The sequence below is a fragment of the Octopus sinensis genome, linkage group LG9 (genome assembly GCF_006345805.1).
Source record: "Octopus sinensis linkage group LG9, ASM634580v1, whole genome shotgun sequence".
Lineage (NCBI taxonomy): Eukaryota > Metazoa > Mollusca > Cephalopoda > Octopoda > Octopodidae > Octopus > Octopus sinensis.
This window is the reverse complement of record NC_043005.1, coordinates 64,341,561-64,361,885: the sequence shown is the minus strand read 5'-3', so window position 1 is coordinate 64,361,885 and position 20,325 is coordinate 64,341,561. Positions and strand designations below refer to the sequence as shown.

Sequence of the window (20,325 nt, the reverse complement as noted above, 5' to 3'; positions counted from 1 at the left end):
TTGAAATTTCCGTGGAAGCTTCTGGGCAATGAACGAAGAAAAAGATTTTTGGATAACCGTATCCTTTATAAGGTGCCTTGGGGGAATAAAAGATCGATGAGTTCTAGTGTGTGGAAATGAATTTTACTTCTTGAAACATTTAGTCTGGTTGAATACAATCTCTAAAATTCAAGGAGGCCAGAGGTAATCTCTGTAGGCAGGAGCAAATACTGAAAAAGTGGACATTTAGCTTTTGCGGTATGCTGCGAAATGAGTAAATATATTTTACTTTCAAGCAGTTCCAGTTAAAGATATTTGCTTTTAGTTTAAGAGATTAAAGGTCATATTTGACTCAATGTTCGCTTCATTCTTTATCTACATTTGATCCTCAACTTGAATCTTTTCTGTACGACAGTCACTTCACTGAAAGAAATATTTTCTTTCGAGTGAAAAAGAATATATGTTTTAAGATTCAGTAAAGAAGTATTATCAAAGAGTACCGTAAATCCTCGAGTATAATCCGCATTTCACCCCAAAATTTAAAGGTCAAAATCCCTAGTGCGTACTATATATGAGGTTAAAAATGAAAATTATTTTCTAAGCAATGTCCGAGTCTCTATTTGCTGTCCGGCAATGTTTATTCAGACGCATTTCGTGATGTCGGGCGCGAAAATACCTCAAATCATCCACAACTTGCAGTTAGCAACATTTATTAAACGTTATTACTGTTATTTCTTTATTTTCTGCAAACAAAATGCACCAAAAAGCAACACGTTTGCATTATGTTATATATACAATAATAATAAAGGAAGTTACCGTATACATTTTTACAAACCAAGGACGTTATATAGAACTCCTTGACTCAAGTTAGAGAAGGGGTGCGTATTATACACAAGGTTTAGTTTTTTCAGAGGTACAGATCCCTAAAAATACCCTGCGTATTATACTCAAGGGCGGAATATACTCGAGGATTTGCGGTATATGAAATTGAATTTTAAATTCTCATGGTTTCCCGTGCTCATCGATGCAGTGATACTTGTGTCAGAGAGAAAGAGAGAGAGAGAGAGAGAGAGAGAGAGAGAGAGGGGAGAGAGAGAGAGGAAGAGAGAGAGAGAGAGAGAGAGAGAGAGAGAGAGGAAGAGAGAGAGAGAGAGAGAGAGGAAGAGAGAGAAAAACAAACCGAGACGCGTTATTGTAAAGAGTTACTTAAGGCGTTATGGTACCACGTTGAAAAAGAAGGAATATTTCTGTAATCTCGCCTCCCCTCATTATAATTATGTTTTCCATTTAGATATAGAAACCGAAAGATTGGAAGAGAAGGAACCAGTCATCTTCAGCTCTTTCCGAGAAATTTATCCGTGAAATTAAAACCTGGGTCACAAAGAACAATGGGCAATATTTTAAGAATTCTATATTAATTCTATATTAAAAAAAAAAAAAAAATAGAAATCTTTTGTTGCGAAATCTTTTGTTGTTTCATTTATATTATCCTTTTTCATTGTGCGCATTTTATTGTTGGTGATGATTTTATTGCTATCATCATCATCATCATCATCATCATCATCGTCATCGTCGTCGTCGTCATCGTTTTCGTCGTCGTTGTTGTTGTTGCTTTTGTTATATTTAATGTCAAAGCGAAAGTTTCATTATGTTAAGAGGAAACATTGAAAGAAGCTACAATCCGATTTACCAATTAAACATAATCTGCCGCCATTTTGCTGCATACTAATGAAAACTGGATTAATAATAAAGGAGGAAAGTAAATGAAAAAATAAAAATCTATTGCCTTCTCCGTTTTTTGCAATCACTTAGATCAGGAGGATAACAAAGCAAAAAACAATATGGCTTAAAAAATTAGTGAATATATTCGACGGAGGTTTTGTTCTGGCTTCTTTTCCTGTGTGGTCAGTCTCCAAATAAAGTAAAACGAAAATTACGCTAAGATGGAATAATAACTAAATTTAAACAATTCGTGGATCAGATAGAAACTGAAGGAGTTTAACTGGAGGAAGTATAATAATTCTATTTTGTCATATGAAATGGGAAGTCTAAGAGATTTTGTGGTCATTGAGAATTGAAACTGGTATTATGAATTCCCGGCTCGATATCTTGCAACCGATTTGCAATATCCTTAAAGTTATTGAGATGTCACTTTTTAGGTAGACTCATATACTGCCCCAAATCTTTAGTTGCCCTTTTTACATGCTGCTTTTGAAAACCCATGAATTTTCTAACTCTATGAGTTTCATATTTTTCCCAACCGAAGTCAGTACCATTAATCTTGGGGTGGGGAAACTTTTTTTTAGTGCGGCGGGCAAAAGTTTTCAAAGAAAAAGGTCTGCAGGCTGATCATAAGTTCTCATTTTTATATCTGCGTAAATCTCTCTATATATAAAGCTGAAGTTGTCTGTGTATGGCATATTTGGTAGCCTTCAAGTAACACTATCTCCTCCGAGACCCTGCGGCGCAAGTTGACCAAAGTTGAAAGTATGATAGAAAAAGGCCTGCTCTTCCTTCCGTAGAAGAAAGAATTCAGATCGGACCATGCTAACACCAAAAATTATTAATATCAAAAAGGTGCATTTTTTTCTCTGAAAATCCCTATTTTTTACGATTTTTTGACTGCTGTGTCGCCATTTTTCGGTGTATTTCAACCAGAAAAATGTTCACTTAAAGAGAATAACAAGCTACATAATGCAAAATTTTTAATTTTCAAAAATTCCAATTCTAAAGGGTCGAAACAAACCCGAGCAATGCCGGGCGATACTGCTAGTCGTGTATATATCTGTATAATTCGATATACATTAATAAAGATAAGTTTAACACACTAAATTAACGCGTAACATCTTCATCAACGCCGCCACTGAATTTAGGACGTTTATATTACTTATGATATGTTCTATATTTTTCAGCTAGAGTGTAGCTGGATCTCAAGGGGTGGTACAAACCTAGCAATATGTGTTTTATAGTGATAAGAAAATTTCCAATTAAATGGCAATTACTGGACGATTTCTGTTCGAGTGTAACCGTTTTAAGTCGTAGTGGAATAGGCATACGAATATTGTATAAATTTTATAATTGAAAAGTTTACAACATTTTGTACATACGAGTATACCAGCCTGCGAGCGTAATAGCGCCCGCGGGCGGGGGTTTCCCCACGCCTGCACTAGTCATATGCACTGCATTATATTTCTCACAACAAAGGAAGGTATTTCTCTCATGGACTATTTCGACAGACGAGTCTTATGAAGACGACACTTGATACATTTCCCCATAGTATCTTCAATTAGTTTATTAACTTGTCTCAGCATTCAAGAGGAATGCGATAAAGGGGGTGGTAGGGAGAGAGAAATAGAGAGGGGAAGAGAGAGATGGAGAGAGATAGGAAAAGAGAGGGAGGATGACGGAGAATGTGAGATAGAGGGAGGGAGGGAGAGAGATGGAGACAGAGGATGAGAGAGAGAGAGAGAGAGAGAGTGATGTGTTTGTTTGTTTGTGTGTGTGTGTGTGTGTGTGTGTGTGTGTGTGTGTGTGTGTGTGAGGATAAACAAGAATGAGACTAGGGGAGAAAATAAGGGATTAAAAGACAATAACGAAACCATTTAGTCGGAAGACAGAAACGAATTGTAAAACCAGGTCGAAGATGATTCAGAGAGGAGTATTTGCAGAAAAGAAAGAAACAAAAAGAAACAAAGAAGAAACAAACAAAATAAGGAAGAGAGAACAGAGAAGATAAAACCCACCAACCAGGTATGAGAGAGATCGGGAAAATTTAGAATAAAAATCTAAAGAAAAGCAACAAAAATAAATGTACATTCTTCACACTAACTTTATCAACAGTTTCATTCATACGTTTGCCAATCTTTAAAACACTACTAATTCTCCAGATAAACACTTTCTTACTTTATGACACCTCGCAGCTGCATGTTCCGTAATCTCTAATATGTACAATAGCGCTCATGGGCCCGGTTTCCCAGTTTCTATGTCGTATGTGTTCCCCAGCTGGACAGGACGCCAGTCCATCGCAGCGTTACTCATTTTTGCTAGCCGAGTGGACTGGAGCAGCCTGAAATGAAGTGTTTTGCTCAAGAACACAACGCATCACCCAGTCCAGGAATCGAAACCACAATCTTACGATCATGATGCTGACACCCTAACCAGTAACCCACGCGTCTCCACACTCTTTTCTATACTAAACATTATAAACATTACTGTCCCTTATTTTGCGGACTAACCTCTATAATTTCTTATTACCTCCGCCAAGGAAGGAGGTTATGTTTTCATTGCCGTTGGTTTGTCCGTCTGTCCGTCAGTGTGCAAAATAATTCAAAAGGTCGTGAACGGTATTTGATAAAACTTCCAGGAAAAGTTGGTAATGACACAAGAAACAGATGATTAAATTTTGGTAGTGATCCGGGAATTTTTATGGATTTTTGAAGGAATTTCCATTTGTTATATTTACTTTACAATGCTACGTTCTTTGATTATCTCTCTTTAAAACGCATCGTTTCCACGTAACCTATGGTGGCGTTGCTGTTTAGAGACAGTGTTAATGATGTCGATGGTCGAGATAAGTATGGGAGGAGGATAAAATAGTATCGGTGGTTATAATGGCGACAGGAACGGTGTGATGTGTGATGCTGAGGTGAGGGTGGTAATAGTGGTGCTGATGATAGTGTTAGTTGTGTAATGGTGGTATTGCAGTGGTTATACTGGTTGTGGTGGTGAAAGTGACTGTTAACATTGATGGCAGTGTATGTGGTTGAAGTGGAAGCAATGACAATGTTGCTGATGATGTTGGTGGTTGTGAACTGCTTCATATGATTCCTGTTTTTAAAGGTTTTTTTTCTTAAAATCATATGGCTGTGTTTTTTATTTTTTTTACCCCCGCCAAGGAGGTTATGTTTTTGCCGGTGTTGGTTTGGGAAATTGGGCAATTTTCAGCATGCGTGTATATGGGTGGAAATGAGTTACACGGCGGAGGTCTACGCTTTCCGAGTGCTTTTCTAGTTATGTATACTAACGCTTTATATTACACTAGCAGGGTCGCCCGGCGTTGCTCGAGTTTGTAAGGGAAATAACTATATAAGCATTTTTAGAGATGTAAAGTATAATAGTCCATCTCAATATGGCTAACCACAAAGGGGGGTTTGTTACTGTAGCTTTTTACGTTCTGAGATTTAATAATAAATTTTTAGAGAGTTACTTCCCTTATATATGCCAAAAATGCATTAAAAATGGGAAAAATCGATGGTAATTTTTTTAAAATCGTAGACTCATCATAGATGCGCACTAATACCTAGAAGGGCTCGATATGAATCACGACTATAAGATACCCGGTTTTGGTTAAACTGCACCGCAAAATGTGGGAGTAGTTAGGAATCTAAATCGTAGGAGACAGACAGCACACAACCTCTCTTTTATATATAAAGATTGTCTAAAGTTGCAATCACAGTATTAATTGTAGTAAGAATAACGAAACCATTTAAACTATTCCGTTTCCCAATTGTTTCACGCAAGCAATTATAGGGAAATGAATTGTAGGAAACATTTTACCAGGCTCGATGATTTATAGTATTTAGTTCTGTTTCTGTGTGCTTGCGTGTGTATGTGTGTGTACATACAGACGTATATATATGTGTGTGTGTGTGTATTTATACACCCCCCCACACATTATATATATATGTCTATCTATCTATCTATCTATCTATCTATCTATCTATCTATCTATCTATCTATCTATCTATCTATCTATCTATCTATCTACCTCTGCGTATGATTTCAGATCCTACGTAACTGACTTCGCTTTTCATTCCCGAGGGGTGATAAGATGATTACTAGTCCTATATTAAGAACGATGTATTGGATTAAATTCGTCTTCATCACATAAAAACGCGTTAATCTAAGAAATTATCTCAGCATCATTAAACACGACCATGCCTTCTGATGTTAATCTTAGTTGGATTTCTTAAATCTTTACCACATTGGAAATAAGAGGACGTATTAACTGTATATAAGTTTTCTGCAAAATTGGCTTCATAATTTAATTTAATTTAATTTTGTTTGATTATGTTTTGCTTGTAGTGAGAATATAAATCGTAGTTATGTAATATCGCACTACTGTATGTTAGATGTTATGATTATAAGATTTCCCTTACAACACTGTCAATTATGCAAAACTTTGAGATCTTAATGTCTGGTGTTTCTTTATATTATACCTTCTGTTTTCTTTTAATGTTTGCATGTATATAGGGCGGCGAGCTGGCAGAAACGTTAGCACGCCGAGCGAAATGCGCAGCCGTATTTCGTCTTTGAGTTCAAATTCCGCCGAGGTCAACTTTGCCTTTCATCCTTTCGGGGTCGATTAAATAAGTACCAGTTACGCACTGAGGTCGATATAATCGACTTAATCCGTTTGTCTGTCCTTGTTAGTCCTCTCTGTGTTTAGCCCCTTATGGGTAGTAAAGAAATAGGTATTTTGTCGGCCGTTACGTTCTGAGTTCAAATTCCGCCGAGGTCGACTTTGCCTTTCATCCTTTCATCTAATTACGCATTGGGGTCGATATAATCGACTTAATCCATTTGTCTGTCCTTGTTTATCCCCTCTGTGTGTAGTCCCTTGTGGGCAGTAAAGAAATAAGAAAATTTAGCTCGCCAGGTGAACTGCTTAGCGGTATTTCGTCTGTCTTTACGACCCCGAAAGGATGAAAGGCAAAGTCGGCCTCGGCGGAATTTGAACTCTGAACGTAACGGCAGACGAAATACGGCTACGCATTTCGCCCGGCGTGCTAACGTTTCTGCCAGCTCGCCGCCTTATAAATCTTGATATACTGTCATTAAAATAGATGCGTTACGGCTGGAACTCAATGGAATCGTTCAAACGAACTCTTGTGACAATCGACCTCAGCTGAACAAGAACAAGACTACAACAACTACAGCAACAAAAGAAATAGTAAAGGCTATCAACATTTGAGAAATTATACAAATGAATAAGATCCTAAAACAAGAAAAAAAATAATAATTATGATTGTTGGAAATACTTACCAAGTCTTTATCTCATCTTCCGAATATTCAACTCTGGGAATACTCATGTTACTACAAATTAGAAAATAAAAATAAGGCATATGATTTTTATCTACACACGCGCGCTCCACACACAGACGCAGGCACACACACACACGCACACACACACACACATGCAGGCACACGCACACACACAGACGCAGGCACACACACACACACAGACGCAGGCACACACGCACACACAGACGCAGGTACACACACACAGACGCAGGCACACACACACGCATACACACACACAGACGCAGGCGCTCACACACAGACAGACGCAGGAACACACACACACAGACGCAGGAACACACACACACAGACGGAGGCACACACACACAGACGCAGGCACACGCACACACAGACGCAGGCACATACGCACACGCACATACAAAGACGCAGGCGCAAATACACATACACACAGACGCAGGCACACAAACACTACGCAGGGAAACGCACGCACAGACGCAGTCACACACACACATCTCTTTTGTATTTTAGTTGTTTCAGTCATTTCACTGCAGCCATGCTGGAGCACCGCATTGACAAATTTTAGTCGAACGAATCAACACCAGCACTTACTTTTTAAAGCCCGATACTTATTTCATTAGTCCTTTGCCGAACCGCTATGTTACGAGGACATAAACAAACCTATACAGGTTATCAAGCGGTACTGTTGGACGACACAGACACAAAGATGCACGCACATATTCACCCACGCACGCACACACATACGACGGGATTCTTTCGGTTTCCATCGACCTAATTCACTCACAGGGAATTGGTCAGCCCGAGGCTATAGCAGAACATGGTGTCACGCAGTGGGACCGAACCCGGAACCATGTGATTGGGAAGCAGACTTCTTTCAACATCGTATCCCTATATATATATGTGTGTAGATGTGTATCTGTGTGTGTGCGTGTATGTGTGCGTGTGTGTGAGTGTGCTTGTGTGCGTGTGTGTGTGTGCGTAGCTTTTTATACAAATTCAATATAATCCAAAAATTTGTTCAAGCAACAGCTAGGCTTCTGGTTAGCCGAGTCACAATGAAGTCAAAAGTTACAAATTTTAAAAACTCAATATGCCATTGCCATCTTATATGTAGTTTGCTACTCAGCCATTTCTTTGTCACCGACTGTTCCAAGTTGGTGCTTAATTGAAATTTTAAATAAATTCTTGCAATAATTCTGGAACCGATTTCTTATATATCACATCATGCAGGAAAGGTTACAGCGGCCAGTGTTTTAAGCAGTCCGACTTCTATCACCAAAAGAAGAATCACTGTATTTGTGAAGCATAAATAAACAACAGGACCACAAGAAATTAAAAAAGAAAAAGGTATGTAAAGAAGCCAATGTTTCTCTTACTGCCTGTATGTGAATGCCATGTCTGCAATGAGCTTCCTTCTTCTTCTGTATTCTTTGTCAGTGAAACCCTGAAAAAAAAAATTTGTAGATTATTTTAGATGCTACAGATGAGATTATCTATCTATCTATCTATCTATCTATCTATCTATCTATCTATCTATCTATCTATCTATCTATCTATCTATCTATCTATCTATCTATCTATCTATCTATTTATCTATCTGTCTGTCTGTCTGTCTATCTGAATATTCCCCTTCTTCAGTTGTCCCTGTTTCAACTGCTCCAATTCCGAAGGCAATGACAAGATGCGACTTCGTTGAAACAGTTCTTCCCGCCAGGCAAATTAAATAAAATTCGGGATTTTTTGCGGAGGGTGAAAGTGGTAACAAGAACAGGACAGTGAGAAGGGGAATATTCTTTATGTTGTATGTTTCGTTTCTCATTGTGTTCAACGTTTTTTTGATGTCCTGTACGCATATATGTATGTATATATACATATATATATATATATAGGTATGTACATATATGTATGCATATATGTATATATTTATATATTATTCATATATATATATATATATATATATATATATATATATATATATATATGTATAGGAAGAATTCATAAAAGCAAATGACGAACACAGGTGGTGTAGACACAAACAGATGTATTAGTTTAACGCTCGGGATGTGAAAAAGTCTTTAACGTTTTGAGCCTACGCCCTTCTGTGCTTGTGTGCATAAATATGCATACACATACATGCATATTTATTTAAAGGTATTGTTGTGGGGATAATAGTAATAATGCTACACCCCTCCAACATGACGAGTGGTACTTGCTAGTCACTATAAATATGGTGACGTCGGTCAGTATAGGGAGAAAGTACGAAGCAGACGGTAATAGGCAGTCGTGGTCTTTAATTGTCATACTAACTATATTGCTGTGGAGGCGCGTGGTTTAGTGGTTAAGGTGTCAGCATCATGATCGTAAGATTGTGGCTTCGATTCCTGGACCGGGCGACGCATTGTGTTCTTGAGCAAAACACTTTATTTCACGTTGCTCCAGTCCACTCAGCTGGCAAAAATGAGTAATGCTGCGATGGAATGGCGTCCCGTTCAGCTGGAGAACATATACGCCATAGAAACCGGGAAAACGGGACCAAGAGTCTGGCTATGTTTTTAAAGGGCGCATTTATTATATTATTTAACTATATTGCTATACTGGAGTGGGCGTTATAATAATCCGACATTAAGGATTACAACAGGTGTGTGTGTGTGTGAGTATGTGTATGCATGTATGTATCTATGTATATATGTATGTATGCATGCATATATGAATGTATATATGTACATAGGTAAGTAGGTAGGAATATACTTTTCTTTCTAACTATCTAACGATCAATAAAAGAAAAGAAAAAAAGATTGTTAGAAATGTCAAAGACATTGTGGTTTCGTAAGCTCTCATTGCGTGTCAAATACTTACATCTTGTTTTCAGCATTTCCTTTGTCATAATTAGCATTAAACACACACACACGCACACACACACACATACAACAAACACACACCACACCACACACACACACACACATGTATACTCGCACGTAGATAGGTCAGACAAGAAATAGGTGGATGTGGTTCTGGCTCGAATGAGCGCCAATATGTTCACCAAACAACCGGTTGATGTTTTAGGTTTATCACTCCAATTACATGGCATACTTGTCTCTGTATATATTCTCATAGAGCTTTACATAACTGTCATTTGAATGAGTGATTATGCCGAATTCCTTTGTAGACTACTATTCTAGCAGCCCACAAAGAAATGTACCTCACAAGATATTTTGTAATTAGCATAAATCATTGATATACACGAAAGTATCAATAAATGAATATTAATATATGATAATGAAACCGTGTATAGGAATATATCTTACTTTAGGCGAGAGAACTTCCATGAAATTCAGTACAAGTAAACAGTTGTAAGGAGTAAGAGGTAAGTAATTGGGAACATTGATGATATAAAAATGTCAGTGCAATAAATAATTAAGACAATTAAGATATCTAAGATGATATACTTAAGCTTGTTGTCCAAATTTACCAGCAATCTATTTTCACTTAGAAATAACATTTTGATTATAGGTCTGTAATATATATATATATATATATATATATATATATATAGATCGGTAGCCACTACACATATTTTTTTCTCTCCTTGTTTTTTTCTGTGTCCCTTTCTGTAGAAGAGCGTAGGCTCGAAACGTAAAAGACTTTTTCTATTCCTGAGCGTTATACTAATACATCTGTTTGTTTTGTACATCACCTGTCTTCGTCTTTTGTTTTTTTGTGAACTCTCCCCCTATATATATATACATACATACATATATATATATATATATATATTATATATATATATATATATATATGTATGTATGTATAATATCATGAAAGCAACAAATGTGTGCAATGAAAGAAGTAACCTACTGGGTGGTCACTGTCAAGTTCCGGTTCAAACTTCGTGAGAAGATGGGTACAGCTGTCTAGATCAGAGATATGTTTTGGATACCATATTTCTGGAAGAGAAATACATATATATTAATATATATCAATATATCATTTATATCACACACACACACACACACACACACACACACACACACACACTCACACACACACACACACACACACATCTATTAAGATTATAATATGCAAGTAGCTCAGAAAATGGGGTTTTACCTTTCGGGAAAAATAACACGCTCATATATATATATATATATATATATATATATATATATATATATATAAAGTTATATAATTACATGTCTATATACATAATATATATAAATTTATATGATAAGAATATACGTATGTGTGTATAGATCTGTGTATATATGTATATTATACATTATATTTTATACTTTATGTATATATATATATATATATATATATATATATATACATATATATATAATTCATCGTCAGTAAAATTGACTAAGGGTCCAGAGTACACAAGCATTGCTAGAAATATGAGTTAAAAATTCTCTAAACACAAACAAACCACTTGTTCTATGTTCTGACAAAGGGAGACAACCTCTCCCCACCTCCCGTAAGCGAAAACATTATACTGCCAGGCTAATTTCGCATGAAATTAATGTTCATCAGTATTACTTACTCCATTACTGGTGGCGAAGTTGAAATTGTCAATATTGATAGAATTTACCACAGGAATTAATGACTGATATATATATATATATATATATATATACTAAGCAATAAGGGTTCAGCAACGAATTGCCTTACCACATACCGAATTTAGAAATAGCAGTCAAAGGGTTATAGCTATTTCTTCTACTAAAAAGGGAGATCTCAGTAAAAACAGCAAATGGAAGGCTGACACAAACAGGTAAGAGAGAATGAATTAACCGCAATCTATCAAACATTTTTAAAGTTATCCACGGACGTACGTTTCGAAATCAAGTTTTAAGTTTTATATATATATATATATATATTCATATATCTAAGAAGATATGCTTAGAGCTGCGAAATGCAAACGAGTTAAGATTATTCTATACATGTAGTGCAGTATATTTGTGCTATGTCGATGGATCTCTTCCGAGCTACTCGTGTTTCATGGTTGTTGCAACCATTCATTTATACATGAACATTGTAACCAACCATAAAATTCCAAATAGCTAGAGAATAGATCATCCACTTTATTTATATTGAATGAAACATGTCATCAATGAGAAACCATATTTAAATCTGGTAAAAATGACAGATCCAGTACCATTCAATGCAAATTAAATTATAATGGAAATGATAACCATCCATAGGATCTTCTTATTCAGGAGATTAAGAGTCTTTTTCTCTCTTTTCTCCGTCGGTTACGACGACGAGGGTTCCGGTTGATCCGATCAACGGAACAGCCTGCTCGTGAAATTAACGTGTAAGTGGCTGAGCACTCCACAGACACGTGTACCCTTAACGTAGTTCTCGGGGATATTCAGCGTGACACAGAGAGTGACAAGGCCGGCCCTTTGAAATACAGGTACAACAGAAACAGGAAGTAAGGGTGAGAGAAAGTTGTGGTGAAAGAGTACAGCAGGGATCACCAGCATCCCTGCCGGAGCTTCCTGGAGCTTTAGGTGTTTTCGCTCAATAAACACTCACAACGCCCGGTCTGGGAATCGAAACCGCGATCCTACGACCGCGAGTCCGCTGCCCTAACCACTGGGCCATTGCGCCTCCAGAGATTAAGAGTAATATGTCTTAAACAACGTCAGGTGTCAAAATTATATGTTTTCAATAATATTTAAAAGTCAAATACGAAGGCTTGTGAATACAATGTGAATACTAGAGTATAGACGTGATTTTGATATTTTTGTTTGAAAGAAAACCAGGCCAGGATATCGGCAATGTTGTTTCGGGAGTCCAGTGACTAGAAGCTTAAAGTTCTTGGAAAATATATCTTATTCCCTTACTATATTATGGCAATGTTTGAAGACGTTGATATTTAGATATATGTTAGATAACGCGCATACGTATACTTCTTTATCCAACTGTGTCCATAGCAAGGTAACATGAAGTAATCATAGAAAAATAATAGCTTTACAAAGTCTACAAGCAAGAATACAAATCTCTTGATAGGAAATGCGTTATGCCCGTTGTAAAAGAGCTTTATCATAGCATGCTCCTTCATTATAGTTATTACGTCTCAACTTGACGCGTCTTAATATGAAGGGAAGAAAGTGTGTATTACATGAACTGGAAAGGAGAGAAGTCGTTTCGTCAATATTTCGTTGCAGAGAATTTTTAAAAGCTAATGGATATAATGTTGCTTTCTGGTGAAAATCATATTTTCAGGTGTAACGAAACAATACAAGATTCAACTTATTTTTCAGGTTCTCTGATGTTAAATATACAATTTTCAGGTTTCTCTCTCTCTCACTCTACATATATACATCGAGAGAGAGAGAGAGAGAGAGGAAAGAGAGAGAGAGAGAAAGAGCTGAATACCTCAAAATAATTTATATAATTTACATTTGACGGATATATGTCCTCATCTTTATATTGTCTTTATTTGGATGTAGCACCAACTGGATCACAGACGTTAGTACAATGCTTCATCGTGGTTCGCACCTGAGAAGTGTACAGAGTAAGTGATTGGAGGGGAGTGTGTGTGAAGAATTTTGTTGTTTTGAAGAAGAAAGTTTTGAAGAGAAATATGATTCAATTTTTGGTTATGTTGTGTATCTGCATTCTCCAGGTGAGATCATAAGTAGTGGCGAGGGCCTAGTGTTGATAACAACTTTGAAAAATCAAGTTACTTTCTGACCGTGCGTAGTAGATGCAATAATGTTTTCTTCATTTGAGTAGTAATTGTAATTTAGTGTCTGTTTAACGAGATTAGATTAACTTGATTGCATTAAAGGGCGTTATTTTGAAGTCTCAGTTCATATAGTGAGTGCTGATTTGGTAGATGTCTAGACTGCATGCGGATTCCACTTGGGGAAAGAGAGTGGCGAAAATTGATTATGACGTAAATTGAGTGGGAGCGATCGTTGATTGAGGTAACTTCACCAGTACATGCCATTATGGTGTGAGGAAACAGAAAGCTCCTGATGCAAGAGATGGACGTCAGCTTCAAACGTTGTTGAACGTCGGTTTATAAAAGAATGCAGCAAAGAGTAAATCATCAATTAAATTATTTAAACTCAGTTATTGTAAGTTGGCAGATTTACCTTTTCGATAGTAGTTATGAGTTGTTTTAATGATTATTCCTGTTAGAGGTAAGAAAGTCAAATTTAGTTAAGTAGTTGAATCGTTTGCTGATGAGTCATGCATCCAGATTCTCTGCTGGCATTTCATCATATTTCTGAACAGGATACCTCAATCCACCTAGAGGTCAGATTTGATTCTGGGTTTCAACATCAGACAAGTGAAATCCAAACGTCTTTACATTTAATTTGAACTCTCGATCTAATTAAAGTCTACATCTAACGGTTATGGTGTATCGAAGGTAGTTTCACAACGACGTGGTTTCGGGTCGATCAAAGCATTGTAAGGTAAATTTATTAAACGGAAATTGTGTAGGAGTCTTTCAAAGGAACTGTTAATGCTCTTGGACGGTAGACTTAATTCATCTCTCATTGTAACATCGCCAGCACTCCACTGGGTGTTGTATGCGGATTTAAATCTTTAAATCTTGCGTGCGAAGCCAACACTCTTCCATTTCATCAGTTTCAGAGGCCTTGAAAGTATTGAAAAGGACTACATATGTCCACCCCTTAGAAAGGTTACTGAACATAAATAATAAATAAATGCCCAGTGAAGTAAATCATACTCAGAGAATTCAAGTTTCTAGTGCTGGAGATTTTCTTTGCGCATACACTATATTATTTACATCTTACGAGACAAAGTCAATATATGTTCGAAGAGGCAGGAAACTTTGGACTTTATAAATTTCCAAAAACGTTAGCGGCACAAGGAAAATGAATTTCCACCAATGTAAAATCGAACCAGAATTTAAATCGTGTAATGCTTAGCAACTAGAATTTCATATAATAATATTTGGAAAATTTCTCAAGGTTTTGAAGTATAGTTGCTCTGAAGAATTTCACAGAATTCTTTAGAATTTTATTCTAAACAATTTCTTCAACATGAATTAGCATCAATAAACACAAATTACGTCTATATTGTACCATATTAGCACCATCGAAATGACGCCTCACAAAAGGGTTTTTGAGACATAATTGTTCCAAGCATTTTATACAGAACTATTATTTTTTTTCCTTTCATTTTCTGTCTCACGCACTGTTTTTCTCTCTTTCTGGTTGATAAAAAAACAGTATTAACATCTACCGAATTATTGTAATCTAGCCACTATGCGAAAGTTCTTTACTCATTCTAATCAATAATGGTGATCTTATCTTTGACAACAAAAACAGAAACAGAACGCAAGCAATATTACGGCGCAAAAATTTACGAACATTCGATACACGTTCACTTAATAACATATTATTACCGACGTTGGTTTTATTTCATTTCCTTCCTCTCTGATTTCTACACTATAAGTGGTCTATTAATAATGACAGTTATTACAGATCTATAAAAAAAGAAAAACAAGAATCTTCTTTGATGTGGGATTATTCCCAATTGCAGCGGTAGTAACCTCCATCTCTTCGCATTTTCTCTTCCTCCAGTTTTTATTTTTCTACTTTTTCCTCAATTTTTTTTCCTTCTCATCATCAGTAACATAACAACAACATTAGTAATAAAAAGAAGAGCGCACAGTATACGACCTGATTTTATATCAATGATAGCTTTCAGGTAGCGTATGAACATCACACTCTTTCTTTTTTCGGTGACAAATACAATCGAATATCTGAGTGAATACTATAGAAAATAAACTGCTTGTAAGTCAAGTTCGTGACTGAGGTTCAATTTCGGATTAGGTCCAGTTTACTGGGTATATTTCTAATTGACGTAACCCTAACCACTAATAATCATCTATGTAATTAATACAATTTAGCAAGTAATTGAAGAAAGTGGAGCAGATGAAGGGTATATTTCTGCCAGGCCGAAACTGCAACAACAAAACTCGTTATTAAAAGTCTACTAAGTTAGTAAAGGCTTTATCTTCATTTTCATTCTCTTTTATCTACGTAAATCTACCGGAAGATGTCACGGTTTTCTGCTGACCGTTTCCGCTTACTTAGTATTAAAGCGTTAACAAACACCTCTTCATTTCATTAGAGTGTATGTATGTAATACATACATACATACATACATACATACATATATATATATATATATATATATATATATATATATATTATATATATATATGTGCTGACTTAGTGTTTTATGGTTTACGTGTTATATATTGTAAACATTTATATGGTCAATAAGCGCTTGTGGAGGAAATGTATGGAATAGTTACATGCGTGTGTAAGTAACTAGAAAATTAAATCTATACCGTACATTCAAGCAGATATCGACAGAAGGCGACTAGCCGCCTCAAGGTTACATGCGCGAATGAACAGTATGGATTTATTCGTATCGTTGCCTACATAAACAGAAGCAAAAACACGCACAGACATGCAAGACACACACACACACACATACACCTGCGCCCGCCCGAGCTCATTATCTATCTTTTCATCTCCCCCTCTCTTTATATATGCACATCATATATATATATATTTAGTTATATATATATATAGTTTATATATATAGTTATATATATATAGGTTTATATATATAGTTATATATATATAGGTTTATATATATATATAGTTATATATATATAGTTTTATATATATTATATAATATATATATATATATATCATGCGTATCTGAGCCACCCCTCTCTCCCACTCTCTCTCACTCTTTCAATGTCTTCACATACACACAAATGCGCACACACACACACACACACACACACATATATATATATATATATATATATATATATATATAATATATATATATATAATATACCTATATTACATAACGGGGCTTGCAATTCATAATGGAGAATAAAAGAAATTACACGAAGGCTGACATCTTGACAAAGGACATTAGCTATCTAAATAAATTGATATATCTACAAACCTACTTCCCAAACTCGGCCGGTTTTGAGTGGTAGATATTACAGTGCTTATCCCAAGCGAGTGGTCACGTATTTCATATCTGGTGATCCCTAAATGCTCATTAGTTTGGAAAGGTGGAGGGGGGATAGGAATCATTTGTCTAAAAATAACTGTCACATTGAGTGGACACGACACACGGATTGGTCTACGTCTCGAAGGAACAGCACGTTTCTATTATAAAACTAAAACTTAACAATCATATATATGTATATATATATATATTATATATATATATTACTAGGTCGATTTAGTAATAGCGTTACTACTCACTGCAGTAATTAATCTATTACCATTGTAATTTTGAAGTGTATTGCGAACGTTGATAACATCATTAATTGTACTTACATCATCATCATTGTTCGACCGTGGTCGAGACAATGGAATTTACTATGCTACGCCAGACTCCACGATCCATCATAGCATTACGGAGGTCCTGTTGCTGGATGCCTGTATCCCTGGAGATTACATCAGGGTAGGAGAGTGTACGCCCTCTGGTATCCCAGAGGAGAAGAGTAAAAATTGCCTCGTTTTCAGTTCTACAACAATGTCCAGCAAACTGGATTCTCCCATCTTTCACAAGAGATGATACAGGTGGTAGTTTCCCATATATTTGTACTTTGGTTGGATGACGCTTCCGCGAGATATTTTGAGCTCTCATAAGGAGGTGAGTGTAAGTTCCATCCAACCGCCTCTCAAGCTTCTTTGATAACGTCAAGGCTTCTGAGCCATATAGTAGAATTGGTTCGACTGTTGTACTTACACTTCCACTCGTTATAGAATTTCCCCATGTGAAAGGAGCTGGTGCCACGTAAAATTCTCTGGTGATGGTGCCCCGAAAAAAGCACCTAGTATAATTTGCGGTGTGGTTGGTGTTAGAAAGGGCATCCATCCGTAGAGACCAAACCAAAACACGCTATGGAACCTGGTGCGGCTCCTGACCTTTCCAGTTCCTGTCAAGCTGTCCAACCCTTGTCGGCATGGAAAACAAACGTTAAATGATGATGATGTTTCATGTGTGTGTGTGTGTGTGTGTGTGTATATATGAAATGGTTAGTTTCCTGGACTATTAGCTTGGAATCAGAACCTTAGGCTACACTTTTCTGTAAGTTTCTTTCCGTTGTTCTCGGCATTCGCACTTAGAAATTTACGAGAATCAATTGTCATACTGCTTTCAAATTAGACAAGCCCTATTCTTTTGTTCAACATCTTTGGTAAAATTTAGTCCAACATAGATAAATGCATTCACATTCTTTGTTTTCCTGACCTATTATCAGCTTTCGAACATAAACATACAGAACTCAGACAGATTTCTTCCTATCTTTCTGTTCGGCACTAAGCCAGAGGAAAATGCTCCTCTCTTTTACGCAATATTTGACATAGCTAACATGTCTCTATTTTTTACCCGGAACTTGGCCAGTGGTACATGTGGTGTGCCTTTTCAGCAAAAATGTTGTTAAAAATGAACAAAAACATATTTTTGAGATGTATTAAAATTGGAATCTTAATAAATTTTCTGTCAGTTTAGATGCTTGTTTAGAGTTTTGTTATGTAAACATTAGCATCATTATAATAATAATTTAGAAGCCAATAGTTTGATTTACATTTTATTAGAACATTTTATGTGTTTTAAAATTATAATGAAAATTCTATTTTACAAATGACAGTTTCGAATGAATTAAATAATTATGTGAACTGAATAAAAACGACATCAATGTCTATTGAAACATTACATATTAAATTTTTATATTTCCCAGGAATATTCGAGTTTACACTGGCGAACCGTTTCTGACACGTTAATCTTCGGGCAAACCTGCCTACCCATGGACTCCAATCGTCTCTCGCATTTTATATCAGAGAATTCCTTTCTCATCACACCATCACCATTTCGTTTGACCAATACTCTTACATTCCTGGTGTGTCTTAAATTTCCATTTGTCCCCCACCACACGATATGTTTTTCCTACTATACAACAGCAACCTACGTGTTTCTTTATCTTTTCTTTGCTCAAGCAAGGCCCATAGGCTAGTTTAGCTGTATAATTTCTAGGAAATAGTGTGTGACGTTATTGTTATAAGCTCTCCATACTAATGTATATTTAAGGTGATAAATAAAGAATGATAATAAAATAATAAATGATTGAAATACGGTGAGATAAGAACTGATAAAAGGACTGATGGAAAGAAAATGAGATAAACACGGTGTCAATAAAGAAGTTAATGAAACGAAGCTAACAATTGATGAAAATATGATGAAAATATAAAAATGAAAGAAGTCTAAGTATTACGCTACAGAAAAAATCATTATTTCCTTTTAACAGACCAGATGTTTCGGGAAAAAACGTATTTTGCATGAAACTTGCAGCGTGTCCGTAAGATATTCAGGAAGCCCTTTGTCTCTGCAGAATATACGAAGTATATATCTCTTATTTTCCCTGCGTTGCACATACTACAGACAGCATGTATGGTTCAAATTCTTACCATTCAAGGAATATATACGAGGGCTTGTTGAAAAGTGTAATCTTTTAGCTAAGTTATACAAGCGTGAAACAATAAAGTTTACATCTCTCCCTCTCTCTGTCTCTGTCTCTCTCCGTCTGCATCTATCTCTCCCTCTCTCTCCATCTGCATCTATCTATATATCTATCTATCTATCTATCTATCTATCTATCTATCTATCTATCTAGCCATATATCTATCCAAAATGGGACAAGAACGCAAACATCCGGACATCTAGGTGATACAAAAAGGGACAACAAAACATCCAGATAGACGATACAAAGAAAACTAGGACGGGTCATTCGAAGTTTTCTTTCCTCAGTCAAGTACCAGATTATCTTCGCAATTTCGGCTGATTATATATATATATATATATATATATATATATAGAGAGAGAGAGAGAGAGAGAGAGATAGATAGATAGATAGATAGATGATAGATAGAAAGATAGATAGACAGGTAGATAGATAGACAGATATATATATATATAATATATATATATAGAGAGAGAGAGAGAGAGAGATAGAGATAGATAGATAGATAGATAATAGATAGATAGATAGATAGATAATAGATAGATAGATAGATAGATAGATAGACAGATATATATATATATAGATAGATAGATAGATAGATAGATAGATAATAGATAGATAGATAGATAGACAGACAGACAGACAGACAGACAGATAGATAGATAGCTAGCTAGCTAGCTAGATAGATAGATAGATAGATACTTATAAATACTGCCTTAATATTGCAGAAC

General features: G+C 36.0%; 1 protein-coding gene across 1 annotated transcript in view; it reads right to left on the bottom strand.

The window, feature by feature from the left end:
* Nucleotides 1-20,325, bottom strand: part of LOC115215438 (tryptophan 5-hydroxylase 1) — a 125,230-nt gene that overhangs the window by 51,952 nt on the left and 52,953 nt on the right. The window contains exons 5-7 of the mRNA XM_036505674.1: nucleotides 10,894-10,982; nucleotides 8,415-8,482; nucleotides 7,024-7,074 (exon numbers count right to left, since the gene is read on the bottom strand). Of these exons, the coding sequence (XP_036361567.1) occupies nucleotides 7,024-7,074; nucleotides 8,415-8,482; nucleotides 10,894-10,982 (208 nt within the window). The remainder of the gene's footprint in view (nucleotides 1-7,023; nucleotides 7,075-8,414; nucleotides 8,483-10,893; nucleotides 10,983-20,325) is intronic.